Source organism: Nanorana parkeri, unplaced genomic scaffold (genome assembly GCF_000935625.1).
Source record: "Nanorana parkeri isolate BGI_ZX_2015 unplaced genomic scaffold, ASM93562v1 scaffold523, whole genome shotgun sequence".
In the NCBI taxonomy this organism is placed as follows: Eukaryota; Metazoa; Chordata; class Amphibia; order Anura; family Dicroglossidae; genus Nanorana; species Nanorana parkeri.
Window position 1 is genome coordinate 110,516 of NW_017306791.1, and position 23,733 is coordinate 134,248.

Consider the following 23,733-nt stretch of genomic DNA (forward strand, 5'->3'; position numbering starts at 1 on the left):
CAGATCAGTGAAAACTCACTTTGCAAAGTGAAAAATAACCTTGAAAATTAACTTGCTCCATTACTTTAGTAACTTAGGGTCTCTGTCTGGATGGGATATGAGATACCGTGTTTAAAAGTTTTTCAGTTCATGTAAAGTCGCTGAAGTGTCTGGGCTCCAATATACCGGTACCCGAACATATAACAGAAATAAACTCATTTTAAGAAATAAAATACACCTGTTAGTAAACTTGTAAATGTACACAAAAAGGTAAAAGGGGCAATTGTTATGTTACACATGCATTGTGATATTATTTACTTTATCTGCCACTACTATTTTTCTTCATCCCTCCCCCAAGTTCAGTTTTCTCTGTGTAGAGAGCTCCAGACCCTTCTTAATTATGTCCCAGTCTGCATCTCAGCCACATGACCTTTGTTTAGTGGATCACATTATGATCTTTTGACCTATCCAATGTTCGCTGTTGTAAATATCTGCACAGTCTGGATTAAACCTCTCAACGTTCTTCAAGATGTCATATGGATTGAGCCAATTGTCTACTAACTCACTGAATTGGGGTTACTGCTATCTCGCCACAACCACAAGTTACAGAGATCACACTTTCAATGCTTAGACTGGGGAGGCAGAACAGCAATAACTTTAAGTGCATATTTTAGAAAAAGATAATACAGAAAATGCAGAGAATAAAGAAAATGTCATTGTGCATTTATGAATTTTTTATTTGCTATGCCTTCATCCATTTAGAGTCTCTGAATATTGGGACTATTTCTGTGCAACAAATTTAGTCCAGTTAAAAACTAAATAGGTACAAAACTCATAGTTTAAAGAGATATCTGGCAGCTCAGGCCAGTCCGATGATTAAAAAATAAAATTAGATCAGTGTGTCTGTTTTGGCAGTTGCAGAAGAGTCAGATGTTCACCCCATGTGCTCTTTTCAAACCCTGCAATAGAAAAAGAATACAGATTACTGGAGACATGTAGTAAATGCCATGTTCTCTTTGCTACCTCTAATTGCTATGGTACAGCTAGAGAAGGTACAGTGCATAAATGACTAGCTTTGTGTTGGTCACTGGAGAAGTGTTCTCTTACATTGGTGGTCAGTGGGAAGATGATCCCCTTAGATTGGTGGTCAGTGGGAAGATGATCCCCTTAGATTGGTGGTCAGTGGGAAGATGATCCCCTTAGATTGGTGGTCAGTGGGAAGATGATCCCCTTAGATTGGTGGTCAGTGGGAAGATGATCCCCTTAGATTGGTGGTCAGTGGGAAGATGATCTCCTGAGATTGGTGGTTAGTGGGAAAAATCCCCTTAGGTTGGTGGTCAGTGGGAAAATTATCCCCTTAGATTGATGGACATTGGCATAAGGGCCCCCTTACACTTGTGGTCAGTGGATAGAATGACCCTTACATTGGTGTATAGTAAAGTGCTGCCATAAATGGATTGTCATTGTGAAGAATTTCCCTGTTATAGACATCTAAAAAGATCAATGTCAGTGGCTACTTACCTGAGAGAGGAGAGGCTCCACTGGTCCCACGCCGCTGTCTCTGCTTGGTGACATTGTTCCTAGTTCTCTATACAGGCACCATCATACAAGAGATCTATCATACAAGAGAACATTCTCCAGAGAAACCTTGGTAGATAAAGGCTGATCTAAACTGACTTGGCAGTAACCATATCTCTTTTCCAAGATGGTGGAACAACTGTTTCTTATCACTATAGTAATTATTGCAGCACTTTGTAAAACAATCCCTTGCTCCACAATGATGACATGTTTCCCTTTAAATAGGACACTGCTTGTTCCAGAACTACAAAGATTGCTGAATTCTGCTAACATGCTTTCATAGTGGGTGTCTGGGCATTCTCATATTCTGTATCCAACCATTATTCACCAGTGCTGGGCAGTAAAATTGTTATTTTTAGATCTTCTCTGTATTTTTATGCATTAGTTGCAGTCTGGTGAAAATGACTGACAGGTCATGTGACTGGGCTCCCTTACACCCGGGAACAAATTACCTTTCACTTTACCGAAGGCAGCTTAGTTGAAAAGACTATTTCTTCTAATAGACCACATCAATGCTATGTCTGTCTATCTGTCTTTTGAACTAACCCAACAGTAAAGGGTGCCCTGGCTCATTTTTACTATTATGCACTCATGTAGCAGTTAAAGGATCAGTCCACTCAAAGTTGATATTTCAGATATTGGAAGATGATGAAGAGTTAAACCACCTAAAAGTTATTTATCTCTCTTGAGGACACTGAGGTGAGATCTCTGCTCTTAAGTTCCTGCAACAGCCATTACAAATGGTCCCACTTTCCCCTGCTGGGTTTTTTGATCATGGAGGATTAGGAAACAATTCCAGCCTCCTCCCTGACCCCCAGTCATGTCCTCTTCATGTTAGTCCCCCCTCTGCATGCGTTTTTTCATATTTTTTATTAATACTGACTATTTTTTAAATGTCTTCTGGATAGGATCACACAGCTTTTTCTTCTTCTTAGCCTCTTTACCAGGACTATATGCAAAGAGCATTGCTGGTGTGATTTTTCGTGATTATTGTACAGTGAATGCATGGTGATGTGATGGTTCACCCCAGGGAGTGGTTATATAATACCCTGCACTAACAGGAAGTGGGGCCAGTGTCCTTTAACCTGGAAGGTTACCCGAGCTGAATCCCAGAGACATGAGTCTTCAGGGGAGAGAAGGTATGAATTGCAGCTAGATCTGCATTCTTTACCTTTAAAACAACTACAATACTCGTTTAAAAGTATAAATACACTATATTGCCAAAAGTATTGGGACACCTGCCCTTACACGCACATGAACTTTAATGGCATCCCAATCTTAGTCCGTAGGGTTCAATATTGAGTTGGCCACCCCTTTACTGGATTCGTCAACCCAGAGAACATGTCTCCACTTCTCTAGAGTCCAGTGGTGGCGTGCTTTACACCACTGCATCCGACGCTTTGCATTGCACTTGGTGATGTAAGGCTTGGATGCAGCTGCTCGGCCATGGAAACCCATTCCATGAAGCTCTCTACGCACTGTTGTTGTGCCAATCTGAAGGCCACATGAAGTTTGGAGGTCTGTAGCTATTGTCTCTGCAGACAGTTGGCAGGAATTGCTCAAATATAGACTTAGTTGTGACCATTCCCAGGGCCGGTGGTGGCATAAGGGGTAACTTGAAAAGCTGAGGGAGAGAATCAGTGGTACCAGCGAAGCCAGCGCTAGAGGAAGCGAGGTGGCAAGGCAGGGAGCTTTATCCCTTTAAGACAAGTGACGTGGAGGTCTTGGAGTCGGTTCCCAAGGTGGACGCGGCTTTGCAACGCTTTGCCCTTGGATGACTCGGTCTCTTTCCGTTACCCCATGGATTGAAGGTTGGAGTCAGACTTAAAGAGGCTCTTTCAGGTCTCAGGTGCGGCATGTAAGTCAGCAGTCTCCTTGACTTCGGTTCCTCGCGCTATTCGGTCTTGGGTGTCGCGCTTGGAAGTACGATGCAACCCAGGGGAAGATATTCCCGAATTGTCCCTGTTGTTTGGTAATCTGAGGTTGGCGGCAGATTTCGTGGCGGAGGCAGCGATGGACCAAATTAAGCTGGAGGCCAGGGCCATGTTGCATTCTGTGACAGCAAGAAGAGCTCTGTGGCTTAGGCAATGGACCGCGGATGCGGCGTCTAAGCAGAGTCTTTGCCTAATTCCGTTTTCTGGAAAACTCCTTTTCGGTAAAACCCTGGAGGAGGCGATAAAACGGGTGTCGGGCGACAAGTCAGGATTACTGCCCCAGGATAGACGCAGACCGCGCCAGTTGTTTCCTTCTGGTCGTTTTTCACGAGACAAGTTTAAGGACGCGAGATCCTATAGGCCAGGGAAGGAGTTTTTTCGTCCCTCCTGGAGGTCGGATCAGAATTCCTTCTCCAAGTCGTCAAGAGGAAAGGGCCAAGCGGGGCCAAGCAGGGTGAGAAGACTTTCTGAAAGCTTGCCCGCCCGTTCAGGTCCGGTGGGAGCAAGGCTTTCTCTCTTCAAGGCTGTATGGGCGGACAGCATTCCCGACAGATGGATCCTGGACATCATCCAAAGGGGTTATCAGATCGAATTTGCAAGAAGACCTCCCTTGTCCGTCTTGGTCCAGACAAGAATACCATCCTCTCAGGTGAAATGGAATTGTTTGCGGGCCTATATAATCGAATTGCTGCACTCTCGGGCCATAGTTCCGGTGGCAGAAAGAGGCCTAGGGGTGTACTCCCCCTTATTTTTGGTGACGAAAGCTTTGGGAAAGTTTCGACCAGTGCTGGACTTGAAGTTCTTCAACACGTTTGTCAAACCTTTGCCGTTCAGGATGGAGTCCCTGGGTACCATTCTGGCCTTGGTGAAAGCCGGCCACTGGATGGTCTCTATAGACCTGGCCGATGCCTACCTGCATGTTCCAATATTTCTGGGGCATCAGCGTTTCCTACGCTTTGCAGTGGGCGACAGACACTTCCAATTTCGCTGCCTTCCTTCTGGCCTGTCCACGGCCCCAAGGACTTTTCCAAAGTTCTGTCGGCCCACATAGCCCTTCTGCGAATATCAGGAATCCAGATTTATTATTATCTGCATGACCTACTACTTCTCGCCTCCTCCGCCAGTCAAGCTTGCAGACATCGAGATCAGGTGCTCCATTCCCTGGCAAAATTTGGATGGCTGGTAAACACAGAAAAAAGTTATTTGATCCCATCCCAGAGTCTCGAATACCTAGGAATTCGGTTCGACACTTCAATTTCGAGAGTTTTTCTTCCCCGGAGGAAAATTTCACGGGTCCAGGAACAAGCCCGGGCACTCAGACGAACTCCGCAACTTTCGGCAAGGCAGGCTATTAGTTTTTTAGGCCTCCTGGAGTCGACGGTACCGGTGGTACCTTGGGCGAGATGGCACAAAAGGTGGTTCCAGGCTACTTTTTTGGATCAGTGGGATCACTTGTCCCTTACCCAGCAGATTCGTCTTCCCCCAGCAGTTCGCCTGTCTCTAGCCTGGTGGACAGATGCTTCCAACCTTTCACCCGGCAAGCCTCTGGGAGAAGTGGACTGGCTAATTGTCACTACCGATGCCAGCCACAAAGGCTGGGGAGCAGTGTGCGGGCAGCACACAGTGCAAGCTCCATGGGTGGGGCAAATCACGGCAAGTTCCAATCTTCTGGAATTGGTGGCAATTCGGGAGGCCCTAGTAGCATTCGCCCCTATCCTTTGGCAGCGGCCTGTCAAGGTAATGTCGGACAACAAAACTGCGGTGGCCTATGTTTCCAATCAAGGGGCACCAGGAGTTGGCAGCTGCTGAACATTTCATCCCAGATCTTCCTGTGGGCGGAGAACAACCTTCAGGACCTGACGGCTTGTTACCTTCCAGGGTCCGAGAATATTGAGGCGGAGGCTGCTGGACCACAACGATGGGCCCTGAGCCATTCTGTTCTTACTCCGGACATCGATCTTATGGCCACGGCGGAAAGCCGCAGGCTTCCAAGATTCTTCTCTCGCCTATACGACCACAGGGCGCTAGCACAGGATGCACTGGCGCAAAGGTGGGACTTCCACTTGGTGTACGTCTTTCCACCGTTTTGCATGATCCTGAGGGTGCTTCTCAAGATTCAGAGGGAGCAAGAAGACGCAATTGCGATACTTCCGTTTTGGCCAAAACGTCCTTGGTTCCCGCTGTTGTGGCAGATGAAGATAGTCGACCCACTCCCTCTCCCGATGAACTCGGATCTTCAGGAACAGGGAGGATTCTTCCACGCGAGCCTGGCCCGCTTACACCTTATAGCCTGGAGGCTGAAAGGAATCGGTTAGAGGGCTTGCGGACCTCGGAGTCAGTGATCCAGACCCTCCTGCAGGCTAGGAAGGGTTCGACTAACACGACGTATTCCCGAGTGTGGACCAGATTTATCGATATGGCAACGAAACATGGTTTTGAACCTTCGGATCCTCCAGTGGGCAGGATCTTGGAATTCCTGAAGCAGGGATTAGATGGGGGGTTAGCCTTCAACACCCTGAAGGTACACGTGTCGGCACTTACAGCCCTGACAGGAAGGAAGTGGTCGGCTAATCCTTTGATAGTGCAGTTTCTGAAGGCAGTAGGGAAGATTCGTCCACCTCGAAAAGTGTTCTTTCCTAAATGGGATCTCCCGTTGGTGCTAAAAAGCCTTCTTTAGGGGCCATTTGATCCTGTCCAATCCTGCTCTCTGTGGCATCTTACACTGAGGATGACATTCTTGCTGGCCATTGCTTCAGCGCGGAGGGTCTCAGAGTTGCACGCTCTATCCATGGAGGAGCCGTTCTTAGTTCAACTTCCTAACAGTATCCTGCTGAGGCCGGTACCGTCATTCCTTCCGAAGGTGTCATCTAGTTTCCATGTGAATTGGGAGATTGAGCTCTCCACGTTTCCTACCACGGGAATCTCGGAGGTGGATAAGTTGCAGTGGAAGAAGTTGGACCTGGTGGAAAATCTCTCCACATACTTACAAAGGATCGCATCTTTTAGGAAGGACAAGAATTTGTTTATTTTTCCAAGCGGCTCAAAGAAGGGTTTGGCGGCCCCTCCGAGGATTCTTTTATCGTGGATAGTGAAGGCCATTTCGTTGGCGTACAGGGTCGCAGGTCTTTCCCATCCCCATGACCTAAAGGCTCATTCCACAAGGGCGATGGCTGCTTCCTGGGCAACCTATGCCAGGGTGCCGGTGGATACCATCTGCAGAGCGGCGAGCTGGAACACGCTGAACACGTTTATGCGACACTATAAGCTGGATGTTAGATTTGGAGCTGAAGCCTCTTTGGGAGTAGCAGTTCTTTCAGCTGCTCTTTCTAATGAAATTGATATGGCAGTTATCCTCTGGTGTATGACTGTTTATTGGGGGTTTTCCCTCCCTGGTGTATTGCTTTTAAAATCCCATCGTAGGCTGACATGAGGAGGGAGCCAGGAAAACGGAAAATTATATACTTACCTTCGGTAATTTTCCTTTCCTGGCTCCTCCTCATGTCAGCCGCAATATTTCCCCCCCCATTGACCGTCACGAGTTAGCTAAATATAGAACGCTGGTCTCTGGTGAGGGACCCCCTTTTAACTGCTATGAGCGTGGTCCTGTGGGGGGTCAATAGGGCGGAGCTGACCCATCGTAGGCTGACATGAGGAGGAGCCAGGAAAGGTAAATTACCGGAGGTAAGTATACAATTTTCTGTTATATATATTGTAATACAAATGTAAAATAGAGCAAGGATATAAAGGTGGATATTTAGCACCTGAAGCACCCAAGACATCTAAAAAGCTTGCAGGTGATTCAACCCATAATACAGTTTCTAGAACTACAATATCATCCTTGGGTGGATTTTTTGGGCTAAAGTAGGGAATGGTTTAAACCCGTCAGGTTTTCTGCCATTTACATGCCATGGAGGAGATTTCCCTTCACTTCTTGTCATAAGAGGCAAGAGGAAGTAAGAAGAAATACTCTCTTAGACAGATGTCACTGGAGCTTCTAACCTGCCCCATTTTATTAAAAGAAAAATGCCCAGATACACTTTAAGCAGACTTTCAGGTACAGTGTGAACATCAATTCCAAAAGTATCAAACAGCAGCATTTATCTTAATAGCTCAGCCGCCATCTATATTACGAAATACGTGGCAAATAAATCCACATCAGCCACCACCAATATCAAATAATATTAGCGTTTAGTAAATACAAACCATATTTGTTTGCTGGAATAGATCATCAAGGCCACAGAATGAATGCTAGTGAGAAAAACAAAAAAAGGAACAAAAACTATAAAATAAGATCAAAACAAAACAGAAAAAAAGAAAAAAAAGAAGAAATGCAGTGAGAAGCAGAGAAGTAAGTTTCACAGCTTTGTACAATATTCCTAAAACAAAGAGCATCATTCCTACGCTGGCCATACTTGGAACAATACGATCGTCTGACATAGCAAACGTTTTCATAAACTGAGTGCACTAAATGGGCCATTTGATCACCAAAATTATCAGCAAATGAATGTTTTTGATCAATAAGGAAAATCCAATTAGATCATTTTCTTTGCTGTGTCCATCAATTTCAAGCAAATGATTGTGAAATGATCACAGCTATGATTGAACGACTATTATTACATGTATGGCCTGGCTTATTCACAGTCTTCAAGCTTCAAATGTCAGTGCTGATTGGCAGCCATGGTCTACTTCACTTATGAAGTCCCCTTATTTAGAGGGAAATTCTGGCCAATTCCACATTGTAGTTTTGGATTGAGTAAAGAAAGGATAAAGCCCCTGCCATTTTTTTTTGGTGTGCTGTCTTTTTACCATTGGGGAGATTTCCATTCACTTTCTGTCTCACAAAAGCAACAAGTTAGAGGAAATCTCCTAAAGTGAGGGCAAGTGAGTTCCCCATTACAAGATTTCCCCTCAAACTTTGCTCTGGGTATGACTGTAAGATTTTGGATTTCCCCTCACTTTCTTTCTCAGTGACAATGGTCACCAGTACAAACAGAGGGGTCACTCTCCACAATGAGGACACGGATAGTAAAAAAAAAACTTGACAGAAGGTCTAACTCTTCCTTACTGTATTCAAAACGAAGAATAAAGGTTATACCTAGAGATACACTTTAGGGCAAAGAGGAATGTACAAAGTGGAATGACCTTTAGCTTCTAACAAACATGATCCTCTATTCGTCTAAGTACAATAAATTGCTTGAAATCTGTTCAACATGGATTCTTTCTAGTTCATCAAACATTGTAACAAACAACCTTTTTCCAGTAACACAACACATGGGTCCCTGGGTATGCAGGATAGTGCGGTACATTCAAACCAGAGCAGTCATAGCATCAAATGGGAGCCCAAAATGACTTCCAAGTCCAGGAATCACTTTAAGGCTGGGAAAACAATGGAGCGGAGCTGGTCCACTAGCCCACTCCATGCCCAATCTTAATAAACCACCCAATAGCGGTAGGTCAAAATGAACAAAGAATGAAACCAGAAAACACAGAGAAAGCCTAATGAAGACAGAGTATAGAGGAAGGTACAAAAGGAAAACAAAGAAGTGGGTACAAAGGAGCAGCAAAGAGGCAAAGGGAGGTGAGAGAAGGGACAAGAGGAAGAGAACCTGGGTCATCCAGACTGCAGCATCCCAATAACAAGGCCACACAGGGGGCATCAAACTACTTTGTTTTTAACCACTTGCAATCTGTAGATCTGTAATCACTATGTATTGATCATATCATCATCTGACTGTATTTATCATGATACCGACCAGTGTGCCATTTGCTTGTCCCCATCATACTGATGTGTATTGATCACGATACTGTCCTGTGTGCCTAAGTGTTTATTTTCATCTAGGTTCAAAAAATAAAAAAGTTATACTCACCTGACCCTCTGAGCCGGTTGGATTTTAGGCCAGACCTTCCAGCCTATCTCTCTCACTCTGCTGCAGCAATGGTATGTCCCTCGATGTCCTATAGACTGTGTATTGGACATGATGACTCACGGGACCTTATACCACTGCAGTGGAGAGGGAGAGAGGCTGGAAGGACCGGTCTAAGAACAAACCAGCTCCAAGGATGAAGAGAATATGTCTTTTTGATTTTAGCACATAGATGAAAACGAGCATTTAACCCTTGCAATGTGAGTGTAGCCCCACTGCAAGGGTAAAGAAAAGTTTTCCCCTGAGTTCTCCTTTAACAACAATCACAGTACAAAGTGGTATTGTGGCACTTTTTGTCAGTATAGGTTGGAATTCTCTTTAAATAGAATGTCTATTTCAGTGCCGTCGGGAACATAATATGAATGATTCAGAAGCAGTTCGTTGAGGACATTTACCTCTATGTGAGTATGGAATCAGCAGCCTGGTTCTGTAAGCATGTCATACATATTCCCTGACACTCTGTAACACTGTCATCACCTCACACGGGTGGCAAAGGTTATGTAAAAAAAAAAGGTAGCAGATCCGTATATATTTACTGTCTCCTTACCTCCCACCTACTATTTTATATGGCGGCTGCTTGGGCTGGAATACAAGGTTGTGGCAAATATTTTTACAGCATGTTACGTGTGCCACTTGCCATGCGTTCACTGAAGTCAGTAGGACCGCAGCACAACCTTGTGCCATATGTGCTACTTCAATGCAAAATCTCCCTTGGTATTAAAAAAAGGTGGCAGTATCACCTCCTGAACTCCTGTAAACTGACTCTGAAAAGCAATCCTACTGAGGAAAACATTTCAGAGGAGTGTGTAAACCTGCCGTCCGTGTGAACGAGGCCTTAAGGTGCTACACCCTCTCTACTTGTCCCGGTGACCATTATCAGTGAAAGTAAAAGAACATTCCAAATTTTGGGTTGTCACCAGAACAGGAATAACAACACAAGGAGCGCTACTACCTGGAAGTTGCTATTAAAATGATTCAATAGAAATCCAAGGTGGTATGTGTATGGAGAAGGACTCACTATTAGATGGAGGTGATGGTGATCCTCTGATTGAAGATTGAGAGAGTTGTCTCGTCAAAGAATGAGTTCCATGTGCAATAGTGGCTAGAAGAAAGAACTCCTTCTTTGACGAGACAACTGTCTCAAACTTCAATCAGAGGATCACCATCACCTCCCTCTAATAGTGAGTCCTTCTCCCTTCTCCATACACATACCACCTTGGGTTTCTATTGAATCGTTTTAATAGCAACTTCTAGGTAGTAGCGCTCCTTTTGTTGTTGTTGTATGCACAGGGGTCCTCTCCCTGTTAAAGGAGACTGCACACCGAACACCATCACATATAATATTCTTTTGCATCACATTAGTAGTAGTGCGCTTATCAATTTTTGGTTTGTTTCTTGACATCTTCCAATGGGAACACTAGTTCTGGTGACCTTGCTGACTACCAGGGATTTCCCTCTCTTTAGGGAGATTTCCTCTCACTTTCTGTTGTGGCCATCGGACAGGAAGTGAAAGGAAATCTCCCCAATGGGACACAAATAGGCAAAATAACAGGGGTTATAACCTTCCCTTACTCTATCCAAAACAAAACAAAAGTTTTGGCTTCAGTTCTACCGATGTAATTCTGGATCTAAATGCGTGCTTTGCTCAGAGCATCCTAATAGTTTAATTAGTATATTGCACACCGGCAAGCCCAGAAACATCACATCACCTACACAGCCGAATACTTAATACAATCATGGGCTAATGACACTACGTCTTTACCTTTTCTTCTATTTCTTTCAACTGTTGCTTTTGAACTTCTATCCTGTCTTCAAGTTCACGGATTCTCTGGATAGGTAAAGGTACAACAAACGTGTTAATATTCTCATTATCAGATCTTTACAAACAACATTCCTCTGGTGATAATTATACTTTCATTAACAGATTCTTTTCAGTCTCAAACATTAACATTGGTTATACATATACTTAGGTTTTAGAGGGGAAAAAAGTCAGAAACTCTCCCAAGTTTGCATTTCTGTGTCCACCGTTGATGGGATTTTACCTCACTTTCTATTCCGGACAACAAACAGGAAGTGAGAGGAAATATCCCCAGCTTGGATACATAAGGAAATATAAACCTGCAAGAGATTTTAACTCATCTTAACCAAAAAGTGAAAAAGGAGAACTGTAGTTTTTATTTTGTAGATATACATAGGAAAGAGATCAACCTAAACTAATCAGTGTGTGTGAAAGATAAATAAAACCTGTTTCTATGTATAGTTTGTAAATATACTCTCATGACAAATGGAGGAAAGCCCCCACCCCCCAAAAAAATGCATTGCCTAGCAACAAACTAACAATAGGTAGGAGTGGCCCCAACAGTCCTGGATTCTTGCTGTACACTGGTACTAAGGTTGCAACCTTGCCAGTATTTTACCTGACTGACCAGTAATATTGGGACTTGTTGCAAATGTTATAAGTAGGAAAGTGATCATAAAACTGGCATTTTACCACGAAAGGTGGCACCCTTGTTCCAGCCAGCCAGGTCCTACATGGAAGAATATGTTCACCATCTAGCATCCCTACCAGCCAGGTCCTACATGGAGAAGTATGTTCACCATCTAGCATCCCCACCAGCCAGGTCCTACATGGAGGAGCATGTTCATAATTTAGAAACCCCACCAGAGAGGTCTTACACTGAGTAGCATGTTCACCATTTAAAAACCCCACCAGCCAGGTCCTATATGGAGGAGTTTGTTCACCATTTACAACCCCCACCAGCCAGGTCCTACATGGAGGACTATGTTCACCATTTAGAAACCTCACCAGCCTGGTCCTACATGGAAGAGTATGTTCACCACTTGGAAACCCCACCAGCCTGGTCCTACATGGAAGAGTATGTTCACCACTTGGAAACCCCACCAGCCAGGCCTTACAGTGAGTAGCATGTTCACCATTTAGAAACCCCACTAGCCAGGTCCTACATGGACGAGTATGTTTTCGATTTAGAAACCCCACCAGCCAGGTCATATATGGAGAAGTATGTTCATTATTTAGGAACCCCACTAGCTAGGTCCTACATGAAGGAGTATGTTCACTTTTTAGGAACCCCACCAGCTAGGTACTACATGGAGGAGTATGTTCACCATTTAGCAACCCCACCAGCCAGGTCTTACACTGAGGAGTTGTAATGCTCGCTCTTGTACAAATGGTCAGAGATTATAGCTAGGTATTGTAGCTGCACCTATAGCAGCCCTGTTTCCTTAAAGTAAGCAGGCCTCCCAGCAACTGGTTCCTCCAGGACTTATTACACAATGAAATATTTTCTGACCAGGTAGAACAAGAGGGATGCGGAAAGAGGTTGTTCAAGGCAGCAGACAAGAGACATAGTCACAGGCATGGTTCAAATAACAGGTAGCTCAGGATTCATGTACAATAATGGCAGCTAGTGAGGGACGTAGAGCAATCAAAAGTGCCGGGCACGGGCCAGTGAGGTTTTTTTCAGGTGCCAGCAGACACAGGGCCCATGGAAGGCAAGGAGGGAGGAGAATGCTGCAGGTGTTGCTAAGAAGAAGAATGCCAAGAGTCAGGATCACAGCAGCAACCATGATTCCAAGCAACAGGCCACCAAGACCAATTGGAGCCAGGAGGAGGAGCCCAAGGTGTGGCCGCATTGGCCGGGCAACAGCAGCGGAGATGCTGTGGGAGGAAGGCCAAATAGCATGGGACCGAAACAAGTTAAAGTGACATTAAACCCTCAGATTTTTTAACATAAACCAATACTGTAATGTGTGCCTTACTGTAATCCATGGTTGTTTCCCTTTTCTTTGCTGCTCTTCCTTTTAAATCCTCATGTCTTCTCATGCTGGGGGAGAACTTCTCTTTTCAGCTCAGGGCCTCTTCCTGTAGTGCTGGCTCAGGTTACAAGCCTATACAAACGGATACACAGACACCGTGTATCCATTCCTGAGACAAGGCCGTCTGTTGCAAAACAGAAGTTCTGCCCAGCATGAGAACAGATACAGATTTAAAAGGAAGAGCAGCAAAGAGAAGGGAAACTACCATGGATTACAGTAAGGCACACATTACAGTATTGTTTTAAGTTAAAAAATCTGAGGGTTTAATGTCACTTTAAGTTTTTCCAGGAGTAAGTGAACAATCCAGGAACACCACCGGCCAGGTCTTACACTGAAGAGTATGTTACCATCCAGGAACACCACTGGCCAGGTCTTACACTGAACAGTATGATAACCATCCAGGAATCCCACACACTGGCTATGGGGTGCAGGAGCTTTTATTGCTACTTCTGCAGCCTGGCCACTAACAAGTTGGCTACGTCTTAAAGAAGAACTCCAGGAATTTAAAAAAACGTATCCTTGTAGTAGGGCTGTCCCCACCTTGCAAGGTTTAAATGTTTCCTTTGTCTAGGGAAGTCAAATAAAGCAGATATACTGAGCTGATCTGTGGTTCCACTGTGCTGCTAGACCGGTCTCTGCAGCCTCTTCTCCTCCAGGCTCTGGCATATTGACTTGCACAGTCGGAGTGGAGGGGGAAGTGAGTGCCGACCACCACAGAAACGAGGATTAGGTGAGTATATCTGCTTTTTTGACCCCTAGACAAAACAAGCATTTAATCCTTACCATTGCAAGGGTACATTTTTTAAATGCCTCTTTGTGTGTATTAGGTTATTATAATTTCCAGTAGAGGGTTGTTTGTTAATACACTAGATTGGTGCACTTAAAGCCATCAAAGATCTACATATTGGGTTTAATTTATTGTTATAATGTTTAAATATGTATATTTAGAAATAGCAACTAAGCCAATAAAAAAGGAAATAGATGGGAAATCTCTCTAGTGGGGACTTTAACAAAATGCAATCATTCATTTTGTAGATTTGTTTCTTGTGTTTTAAAAATTGGATTCAGCAATTTAATTCAAATGTACTGAATTCCAAATGATCTTCTCACCGTTTCCTTTAAATAATTGAACTGCTTATTTTATTCAATATCTGAGCAAATTACACAAGCTTTGTTACTGTGTCCAGGTATAAAATCTGCACTGTTGTTATTTAGATTATGACAGTATATTCACCAGGTCATTTTTATGTTTCATTTATTCAAGTATATCACCTTCCTCTGGAGGCAATATCTGACTCAAGATCTAATGATTACCTGTCCAAATATATTGAAAAAGGTAACAAAAATTCAATAAGGTTAATATTCAGGAAAATAAAATATATGGCTATCGAATATTCTATTATTTGACCAGCAGATGGCAGTCTGTCTCTCTCTCACTTTTATTTTTTAATTTCTATTACTAGTCTCTCTCTTTTCTTGACTAGAGACCTTTGGAGTGCAACCCCATTCTAGTCCATGGGGGCTCACAGCACAGTCCCACCTCATGGCAGACAAACACTGTCATCAAGAGGTAAGGTCGCAGCTGGGGAGGGTGGACTAGTATGCATTTTAATACAAGTGCACATGTCCTCTAAAGGTAATCTTCAATAACAATTTTAACACACAATCACCAGATCTCAATCCAATTGAGCATTTGTGGGACGAATTTGAAAGAACCATCAGGCAGCTGGTTCCACAACCATCAAATCTCACAGAACTGGACAGTACTATTCATCAGGCATGGTGTCAGATTCCTCGCATCATTCCTCGTGGAGTCAATGCCAAGTAGAATCGCCGCAGTATTGAAGGCAAAAGGTGGCCCAACGAAGTACTGATGGGGTGGTCATAATAATCTGGACACTCAGTGTATATCTATACTGTATATGCACTGTATATATATCAGCCATTGTGTGATAGATACTTAGTGACAATGGTGATCCCCAGCCTGATGGGCTCCTCTCCCTCTTTTGGTGGATTAGAGATATTACGTAGTGGGGTAATACTATTTCAAAGCTGAAGAGCGTAAATCCTAATCCAATAACAGCGCTAAGCTATGACAGACACTCAGCGTGATATTCATTCATGTTTCTAATTGGTTCTTCTGCTTCTGGGTAGAATGGTGGAAGGTAAATGCCTGAATGTGCATGTTAATATAATCTTTTCATTTAAGTCCCCACTCACACTAGCCGTGCACATAAATGTGCGCAAAATCTTGTGTGTCTTGGGGAGCTAAAAGATCGTCCAGCAGTCATATTGTGCATGACAAGGCGACAGAATCATTAAAGTGAACCTGTTACTACCCAAGACAATACAGGAAAATATAGAAAACATACAAAAGCAAAGTCCTTAAACCTGCAAGAAGTCGGTAGATCCAAAAATAGCAACAACTAAAGTTATATGCAAAGCTCCACATTTCTTGGAAAAGTCAAGTCCGTCCCTGCTCCCTTCTGCTTCCAATGGGTCCCTATTACTCCTTAAAGAGGAACTTTACCCTTATCTTCAAAATAACAACAAATACACCTTTAGAAATGTTTAGTAAAGACAATCTACAAACAGATACTTATAGATAATTGCAGGTTGTGTATTCTTTGCATACCATATATTTATTGTCCTCCCGATTCTTCTCACAGTGGCCATTTTGACTAAGGGCAGATTAATTTATCTCCATTTACTTCCTTGAACTCTGGCACATGAGACTAGGACATGTGACCATGCACATCATCTCAGGGGAGGAAAATGTCTTTCCCTGAGATCTTGTGACATTTCCCAGCAATGCTCTGCAGATGTACCCTTGGGCACATTGCATTACTAATGCCCAAGAGGACCAGGAAGTGGAAAAACAATATTTGTAAGTAAAAGCTAAATATGTTTATTTAACTAATGAATGTAAGATAATTTCATATCAGCATGCAGAGCTGCAGTATATGGTGATGTGATTTTTCGTGAAAGGGGTAAAGGTCCGCTTTAAATGTGATAGGCTGGCTAATTTACCAATACAGAGTCCTGGGAGGACAGAGAAGGCTCCTAATTTATACAGAAGATTTGTGCATAGCATCAGCTGCCTGTATATTTTCCAGTAATGATCATTCTAAACATTCTGAACCTGATTAGATCATGCACGTTAGTGACAACTTGACTTTATTATCTGTAGGTGGTTCTAGACTTTTTGCCTTGTTGGTGATTCTTTATTCTATCAGCTATAATGACATTTGTGAATTATAATAGGCCTCCAGGACCGGCGTGCTGCAGCCAAACTAACTTAATTACACTGACTAAACAAGGGCAGATCTGCTAAGCTGATTACTGTGTCTGCATACCATATGTATACAGGTATACAGTGTCCACCAGACCTATAGATAGGAACGAGCTGCACCTGAACACCACGGTAAGAAATCTGGCAATCGCTTTTATTTTATCACTAAACACATCCTGTTGAAGCTTTTATGTTAAGGACATTTTAATTGTAGAGCTGCAAATTCACAAACTGTCTGCTAGGAAACATATATACAGGCAAATCAGGAGGTTCATTGTTCTGACATAACAGTATGAAAACTGATTCCACTTGATGGCATAAGGAGGCTGCACATCAAATCACATCCAACACAGAACAGGTAGTATAGAACAGAGGTAGGCAACTACGGCACTACAGCTGCGGTGAAACTACAAATCTTAATATGCATCTGTCTCTGGGAGTCATGCCTGTGGCTGACAGAGAGTTGCAATGCCTCATGGGACTTGTAGTTCTACAACAGCTGAAGTGTCCAGGTTGCCTACCCATATATCGTTGCATTTTGAATAATTATCCGCAGTGTCCCAGTACGGGGGGCTGTCAAGAGCTCACATCTTATGCAGCTTTCTGTTACAGAGTTGGAGTTTTGAATAGAATTTGGCAAATGGTTTTAATTTTCACTGCTGTTTTCAATGGTAGCAAAACAATAAAAAGTAAATATTATATTTGGATTGGGTAGATCTGTTTTTACATTGCTTTGATTCTACTTCACAGTACAGATTTGCATAGGACATCAGATGTAGGCTTCCAAGTAATACAACTCCAATGTCACAGCTGGTCACATTTGTGTGGTCGGGGCTGGGACATGCCGTTTTTGGGGATTGGGTGGTAGGCTGATGAACTTTTTAAATTTCCAACCGATTTGCTTCAGCAGCCTTTCTCAGAAAGTGAAATTCATATATATACCTGTAGGGGGCATATTACAGCAAACCTTAGGCCCGTTCATACTAAAGGTGCCCATATACCTTGCGATCATCGGACGATTTTCCTACGGCGGCCCCATCCTGCCCCGATCATCGCAAGGCTCAATTAGCTGTATTTAAAAAAAACACCTGGACGAATTTCGGGAATTTACGTCACAGGTTTTCGTGAACCAGGCCTTAAAGTGACACTAAACCCATGGTTCCTTTCTTTGTGTTGTGTATAGCCATCGCTCCAAGCTCACTCCTGTGATGGACTACAATCTCCTTACATATTGGTAAACTAAAAGCTAGTGAGGGATTTGCAGGTCCAGTAGGTGTGCAGCAATGTTCTAGTAAGCCCACAACCTCTCCAGCACTCCGCAGTGTAGTTCGGGGACATTTTAGCTAGACGGGAGGGTGTCAGATACCATCTGAGCAAAGTTTTCTGAGCCAATTCCCACATGTCTACACACCTGGAGGCCCGCCAGATTTTCCTGAAAGAAATCAGCCACTGAGGTTCAGGAATCATAGCATACATTTCTCGCTCCCAGGCCTTAACGGGAGCACTTTTCTCAAAGTTTAGTTTGTTGTGAAGGAGTAAATAGAAAAACGAGATGCCTTTAGTTTGAGGGGAGGTGGATGTATAGTAGGATACTACTTTAAAAGGGAGTTTGACTTGTAGGTTTGTCTTGCAGTGGAGGAGATGGGCTGTTTGTAGATACCTATAGTATTCCCTTTGAGGGAGTTGGAATCTGGAAGCGATATCCTGGAATCCCCTAATCGACACGCCCTCCATAATGTCATATAGGTTGTGTATGCCCCTAGCTTTCCATGTCTGTAAGGAAAGGTCCGGGATCAGAAGTTCCAACGAGGACACCAGTACTGGGACTGGCCTCAGGGCATATTAGTAAACTAAACAAGAGAAACACGGTAATGAGCTTGGAGCGGTGGCTACTTTACAACACACACAGGGACCAGTGTTCATAGGCTGGAAAGGGTCATAGTTTGGTACACTTGGTGTGATTGATACCATACCAAAAATATAGCAAGTCCAGTTGCCTTGACTTTTTTTTATTACAGATACCCCATATAAGTTTCCAGTGAGGGTGCAGCAATGATAAGTCTTGGGTGTTATTAAAGTGTGGTCCTCTTGTTTGATTTAGTACCTCTCTGGAGGGGTAAAGAAACCTCTTCATAGAGGCTGCTTGGAATAGAGCATGTCCCAAATTTATTTGATCACATTTAACTAAGGACAACCCCAGCAGGTACATCCGGAGAGTGCTGTGCGGCTTTAGCACAAATGTATTCGACGTAAACATCACATTTGTCTTTTAATAACTTTAACATTTAATGACATTTAAGAGGGGTTTTTTTTTTTGCTGCCCTGCAAACTGTGCAGAATGTATTTGTATATATTAATATGGATATTTAGTCCTCACCCCTTTGTGGGCGATAAATGAATAAAGAAGCCTCCTCTGACCTAACTTTGACCAAATATAATTTGCTATGATGTTTGGGTGGTTTGAAGGGAATAATTTAGCATCCTCAGTTTTAAAATGTTGGAGTTTGGTACCTATGAGCTTTAGGGTCATTCAATGTTTGCTAATAACATTTCAAGAGGAACTCGAGTTATTTAAAAAAAAATAACCCCTGAAGTGGGGCTACAGCTACATTGCAAGGGTTATCTGCTCTTTTTGGTCTAGGGCCCGGAATACAGAAGATATGCTTACCCGATCCTCAGTCCTGCAGTGGTGACCACTCGTCTCTCTCCCTATCCACTCTGGCTGTGGTATGTCCTTTGGCATCCTCATGTCTAATACAGGTGAATGGACCTGCATGAGACGTGATGACATCAGTGGGGCTTAGACCATTGGAGCGCAGGCAGGACTGAGGATCAAGTGAGGTATATATATATATATTTAGGGCTGCGGAAATTAACAATTAATTACCCGATTAATCGTTAACATTTTTGATCGATTAATATTATTTTGATCAGTAATGAAAACACTCACATCTCCGCCGGCTTCCCGGTCTACCAGGAGTCCCGTCGGAGATCCGGTGACGTCACGGACATCGGTCACCGGACTACTCCCCCCTTCCCTTCGTTAGCCGACAGAGCCACTTGGGCCGGTGATCTGTCAACACTGAGAACTTATCGAGTTCTGCAACTGCCTGACTTCCAGTTTCGTTACAACTAAGAGGTTTGCCCAAGAAACTTGTTCTGCACGAGCGACATCGATTAATTTTGATTAATTATAACGCACATACAGATCCAACTACATTGGCCTATACACATACAGCACAGCAATGAAGTAACAAGATGAACTAGGATCACACTAATCCAGCACGTTATTAATCTCACGTGCCCCACTCAATATGGCCACCGCTTGAGTGGGGCAACTCAGTATAATAACGTGCTGGATTAGTGTGATCCTAGTTCATTTTATTACTTCATTGCTGTGCTGTATGTGTATAGGCCAATGTAGTTGGATCTGTATGTGCGTCATAATTAATCGAAATTAATCGATTACATTTTTTTCGATTAATCGAACACGAAAGTTTTACTCAGTACCAGCCCTAATTTTTTTTTATTTGAGCCCCTAGACCAAAGTGAGCACTTATCCCATGCAGCGTGGTGGTAGCCCCACTGCAAGGGTAAATGTTTAGGATCTTGAAGTTTAACCTCTTGCCGTCCGCCCGTTAAGAAAAAACGGACGGAACCTCTTTTGGGTCAAAGGATTACACAGAGCCATGCTGCAGCCAAGAAAGATCCCAACAATATTGTCAGGATCCACCTCACTTCCTGATTGGCTCTAGAGAACTCAGTGATTCCTGATCATTTAGCTCTCGATTTGTAGAGCCAGTGTGTGAGAGCTCCAGTGTACCCAAGTATTGGGTAGAGTCAGGGGCGTCCCAAGGGGGGCAGGGGGGGGGGTGAGGCCCGCACCCGGGTGACACCATTGGAGGGGTGACAACAAAATGACTGACAGTCATTTTGGTGTCACCCCCTTTGAAAAGTCGGGCACTCAATCGTAGACCGAGAGCCTGACAGTTTCAGGAGAGAGGAGGGGATGCGGCGGCATACCTTATCCTGGCGGTTGAACGTCCCCTACTCTCTCTGCCGATGTCCTTCACCAAGATGGCCACTGGCAGGTATCAATCAGATAACCCTGCATGCATGGTGACGTCATGAGCATGCGCGATGTTGTCACAGCGGGGTGTCAACCGATATCCACTCCAGGTGACACCCGACCTTGGGACGCCCCTGGGTATAGTACATTTTACTCTCCCAATACTTCTCCTTTAATACATGACAAAGGATTCCTAGAATGCCATGGGCTATCTAGACAGACACAGTTGAAAATATTTTGTTTCAGACTGCCTCTCATTGAAAGTGTGTGTGGGTAAATTTCAGCTTGAGCTACTGAACTCTGTACACAAAAAGCTTTTTACAACAGGAATTTTTTTACTTTTTAAATCATGACAATCATAAGAAAAAAGTATATTGAAAAAACGATACTCTTTCTTTAAATACCACCGTCACTCCAAGCCAAATGCCCAGGATTTCCACTGTTCCTAATGCCACAGATGCTGGGAAATCAGTGTGGTGAATCCTGTATGGTCAGTCACCACTCCAAGAGGCGACTAAAGGACAGGAGACAATATAAGAACCATGTCCTTTATGGTAGGACTGGCTTTGGTGGAATTTCTAAATGTCTTGCCTATCATAAACCATACTGATAACCATTAAAGTGTTATTATTGAATTGTTTTCTGTACCTGTTGTGCCTGTTGTAAGAGCTCCATGCGTTCATGTAAGATTTGGCTGTCAAATTCGCGGCTCTGCCGCAGTATCTGCCTTCGGAGCTTATCCACTGCCAACCTCAAGTCTTCCCTTTGCGCCTCATTTAGACATTCGCTGACTCTCTTCCCGGGCTCGTGTTGCAAAGCGTTATACAGAGTAGCCTCTAGCTCCTGGATTTTCTAGCACAAGTCACAATGGTCACCAGCAGTTGTGTGTTCAGGAAAAGATATTTAAAAAAACCGGAACAGTAAGAATACAGATAACGGAATACAAAATGCTGTCACAAGAAAAAAACCAGTATACTAGCAACCTTTTATTATGTTATAAATATAAAGAGTTATACCATTCCTATGGATATCCTGTTGGCACAATATGTAAAGAATCAGTACTATCCTACTGGTAACCCATTAGCAGATTGTATTATACTATGAATTATCATTACTGTATTCTACTAATAGTGTCTTAGATCAGAAGCCATTATTACTGTATCCTGCTAACTGTCTATTAGCTTCTTATTACATGAGCCATTATTGCCAGGGCTTGAAACATTTTAGGGTGTCTCACCAGTCAGTCAAAAATGTCACCAGTCAGCATGAACCGGACTATAGCCTTGCAATTTATGTTAACATTTTTTAGGGACACAAAGAGGTTTCATTTGGTGGTCTATAATAACCACTAGGGGGGGGTTATTTTTTACTATATAATGAAAAAAGTACTGTAAATTCCGAAAAAATTAAAAAAGTTTTCCCCACGTTATGTTAAAAAAAAAAACATTATTCTTGCCCATATTTTTGGTAAAATATAAAAGACACGGTCATGTCGGGTAAATAGACACCAAACATGTCAAGCCTTAAAACTGCACGTGCCCGCAAAATTGCAAAAAACGACCACACGGAAAATTGGCCATAGGCTACGCTTTTACTGCTCATCAGTTTAGTGTTATCAGTGATTATTGGCCCTAAAACTATTGCTTACACTCTGACATTCGCGGTGATATGTGATAAGTAACATAGGCGGAATCGTCCTATTTGCACGTAGGCGCACCCGAGAAGACATCATGGGTATCCAAGACCCCTAGGGATCCCCAGAGAAGCTGATGAAGCAGATATTTGCTTCACCAGCATCTCCCCGGCTTCTGAAGCTGGAGAGTGACAGCAGAATGCAGAAGTGATGAAATGTACATCACTTCCTGCATTCGGGGACCGGAGAGGAGATCAGAGGGAGATTGTGTACTGAACCCCCTTTATTCTCCTGTCACAGAGCAGCTGTGCCGGTCCCAGCCGCACCGGGCACAGCGGATCTAGGGACCAGCAACGGCAGTGACAGCTGCTGCTAATACAAGCGATCAGGCTTCTCTAGAGACGCCAAAATCGCTTTAATTACAACGGCCGGCCTAGGAGCTACTTGTCCGGCTCCGGCGTCCTCTCGTCACGGACAAGAGGACGAGCGGATTTTTCAAGCCCCGATTATTGCTATATCCTATTGACAGTCTAATAGCTTCTTGCATCATGAGCCATCATTTCTGTATCTTACTGTCTAGTAGCTTCTTATATGATTTTTTGTATCCTGCTGTCTATTATCTTCTTATTACTTGAGCCATTATTACTGTATCCTATTGACAGTCTAATAGCTTCTTACATTGTCTGATGTTCGTGGAAGTTGGGACAAGAAACCCATTGGCTGAAGATTTTGTCAAATTAGCTTAGCTTCTCTAGCTTCATAGGTAAGCCTGTAAAGGGGCAGCACTATATGCGTTAGTCGCTACCAGGGATTGATGTCTAAGACCTCCAAAGTAGACATCCCATTTAGGACTAGTTTTTTTTTTGGGCATAAAAAAGTAGCAGACTAGAAAAGTGTTTTTGGTAATGCCTAAAGCCATTTCACCAAAGGTACCAATACAACACCACTTTGAATTGCCTATATTGGGGCTGAGAACATTATGAGAAATACATTCAGTATTTGTCATCAAAAGGGTCTAATTTTGGAACATCCCCAAACCATACACAGAGTATATCCAGACTCTTTGGCCCATCGTGTAGGGTTAAAATAAGCCCTATGAAAATTGGATGAGTTTATCTTTCGCAGATATAACTGTACCAAAGTAGGAGTTGGAAAATTCTGTTCACTCCTGCTCAGTCCTATCTTTATTCCATTGTTCATGTATTCAGGCAAAGCCTAGAGGGCTTTTCCTGTAGTAGGGTACTGGAAATTCTAGAGAACAAGCAAGTGGTTGGGCTGGAGTAATACAAGTTCCAATGTGAGAGATTGAAAGGTTATATCAGGTGGGCCAAACTGGATCACAGCAGCATGTCTAGGTGGGAGATACTTAAAGTGCGGGTGTCCGATACTTGCGATTCCTGTTTCAGTCTTGAGAAGGCTTTGAAAGTGCCTAGGACATTTTACGCAGAGCTCCTGGTACAGAGAGAGACACCCGTAGTTCATATTAA

At 43.4% G+C, this 23,733-nt stretch overlaps 1 protein-coding gene across 1 annotated transcript in view; it reads right to left on the bottom strand.

Annotated features, from left to right (window-relative positions):
- Nucleotides 1-698: 698 nt before the first annotated feature.
- Nucleotides 699-23,733, bottom strand: part of JAKMIP1 (janus kinase and microtubule interacting protein 1) — a 135,623-nt gene continuing 112,588 nt past the window's right edge. The window contains exons 19-22 of the mRNA XM_018561429.1: nt 21,262-21,465; nt 11,178-11,243; nt 7,695-7,739; nt 699-938 (exon numbers count right to left, since the gene is read on the bottom strand). Coding sequence (XP_018416931.1) covers nt 906-938; nt 7,695-7,739; nt 11,178-11,243; nt 21,262-21,465 — 348 coding nt within the window. The 3' untranslated portion in view covers nt 699-905. The remainder of the gene's footprint in view (nt 939-7,694; nt 7,740-11,177; nt 11,244-21,261; nt 21,466-23,733) is intronic.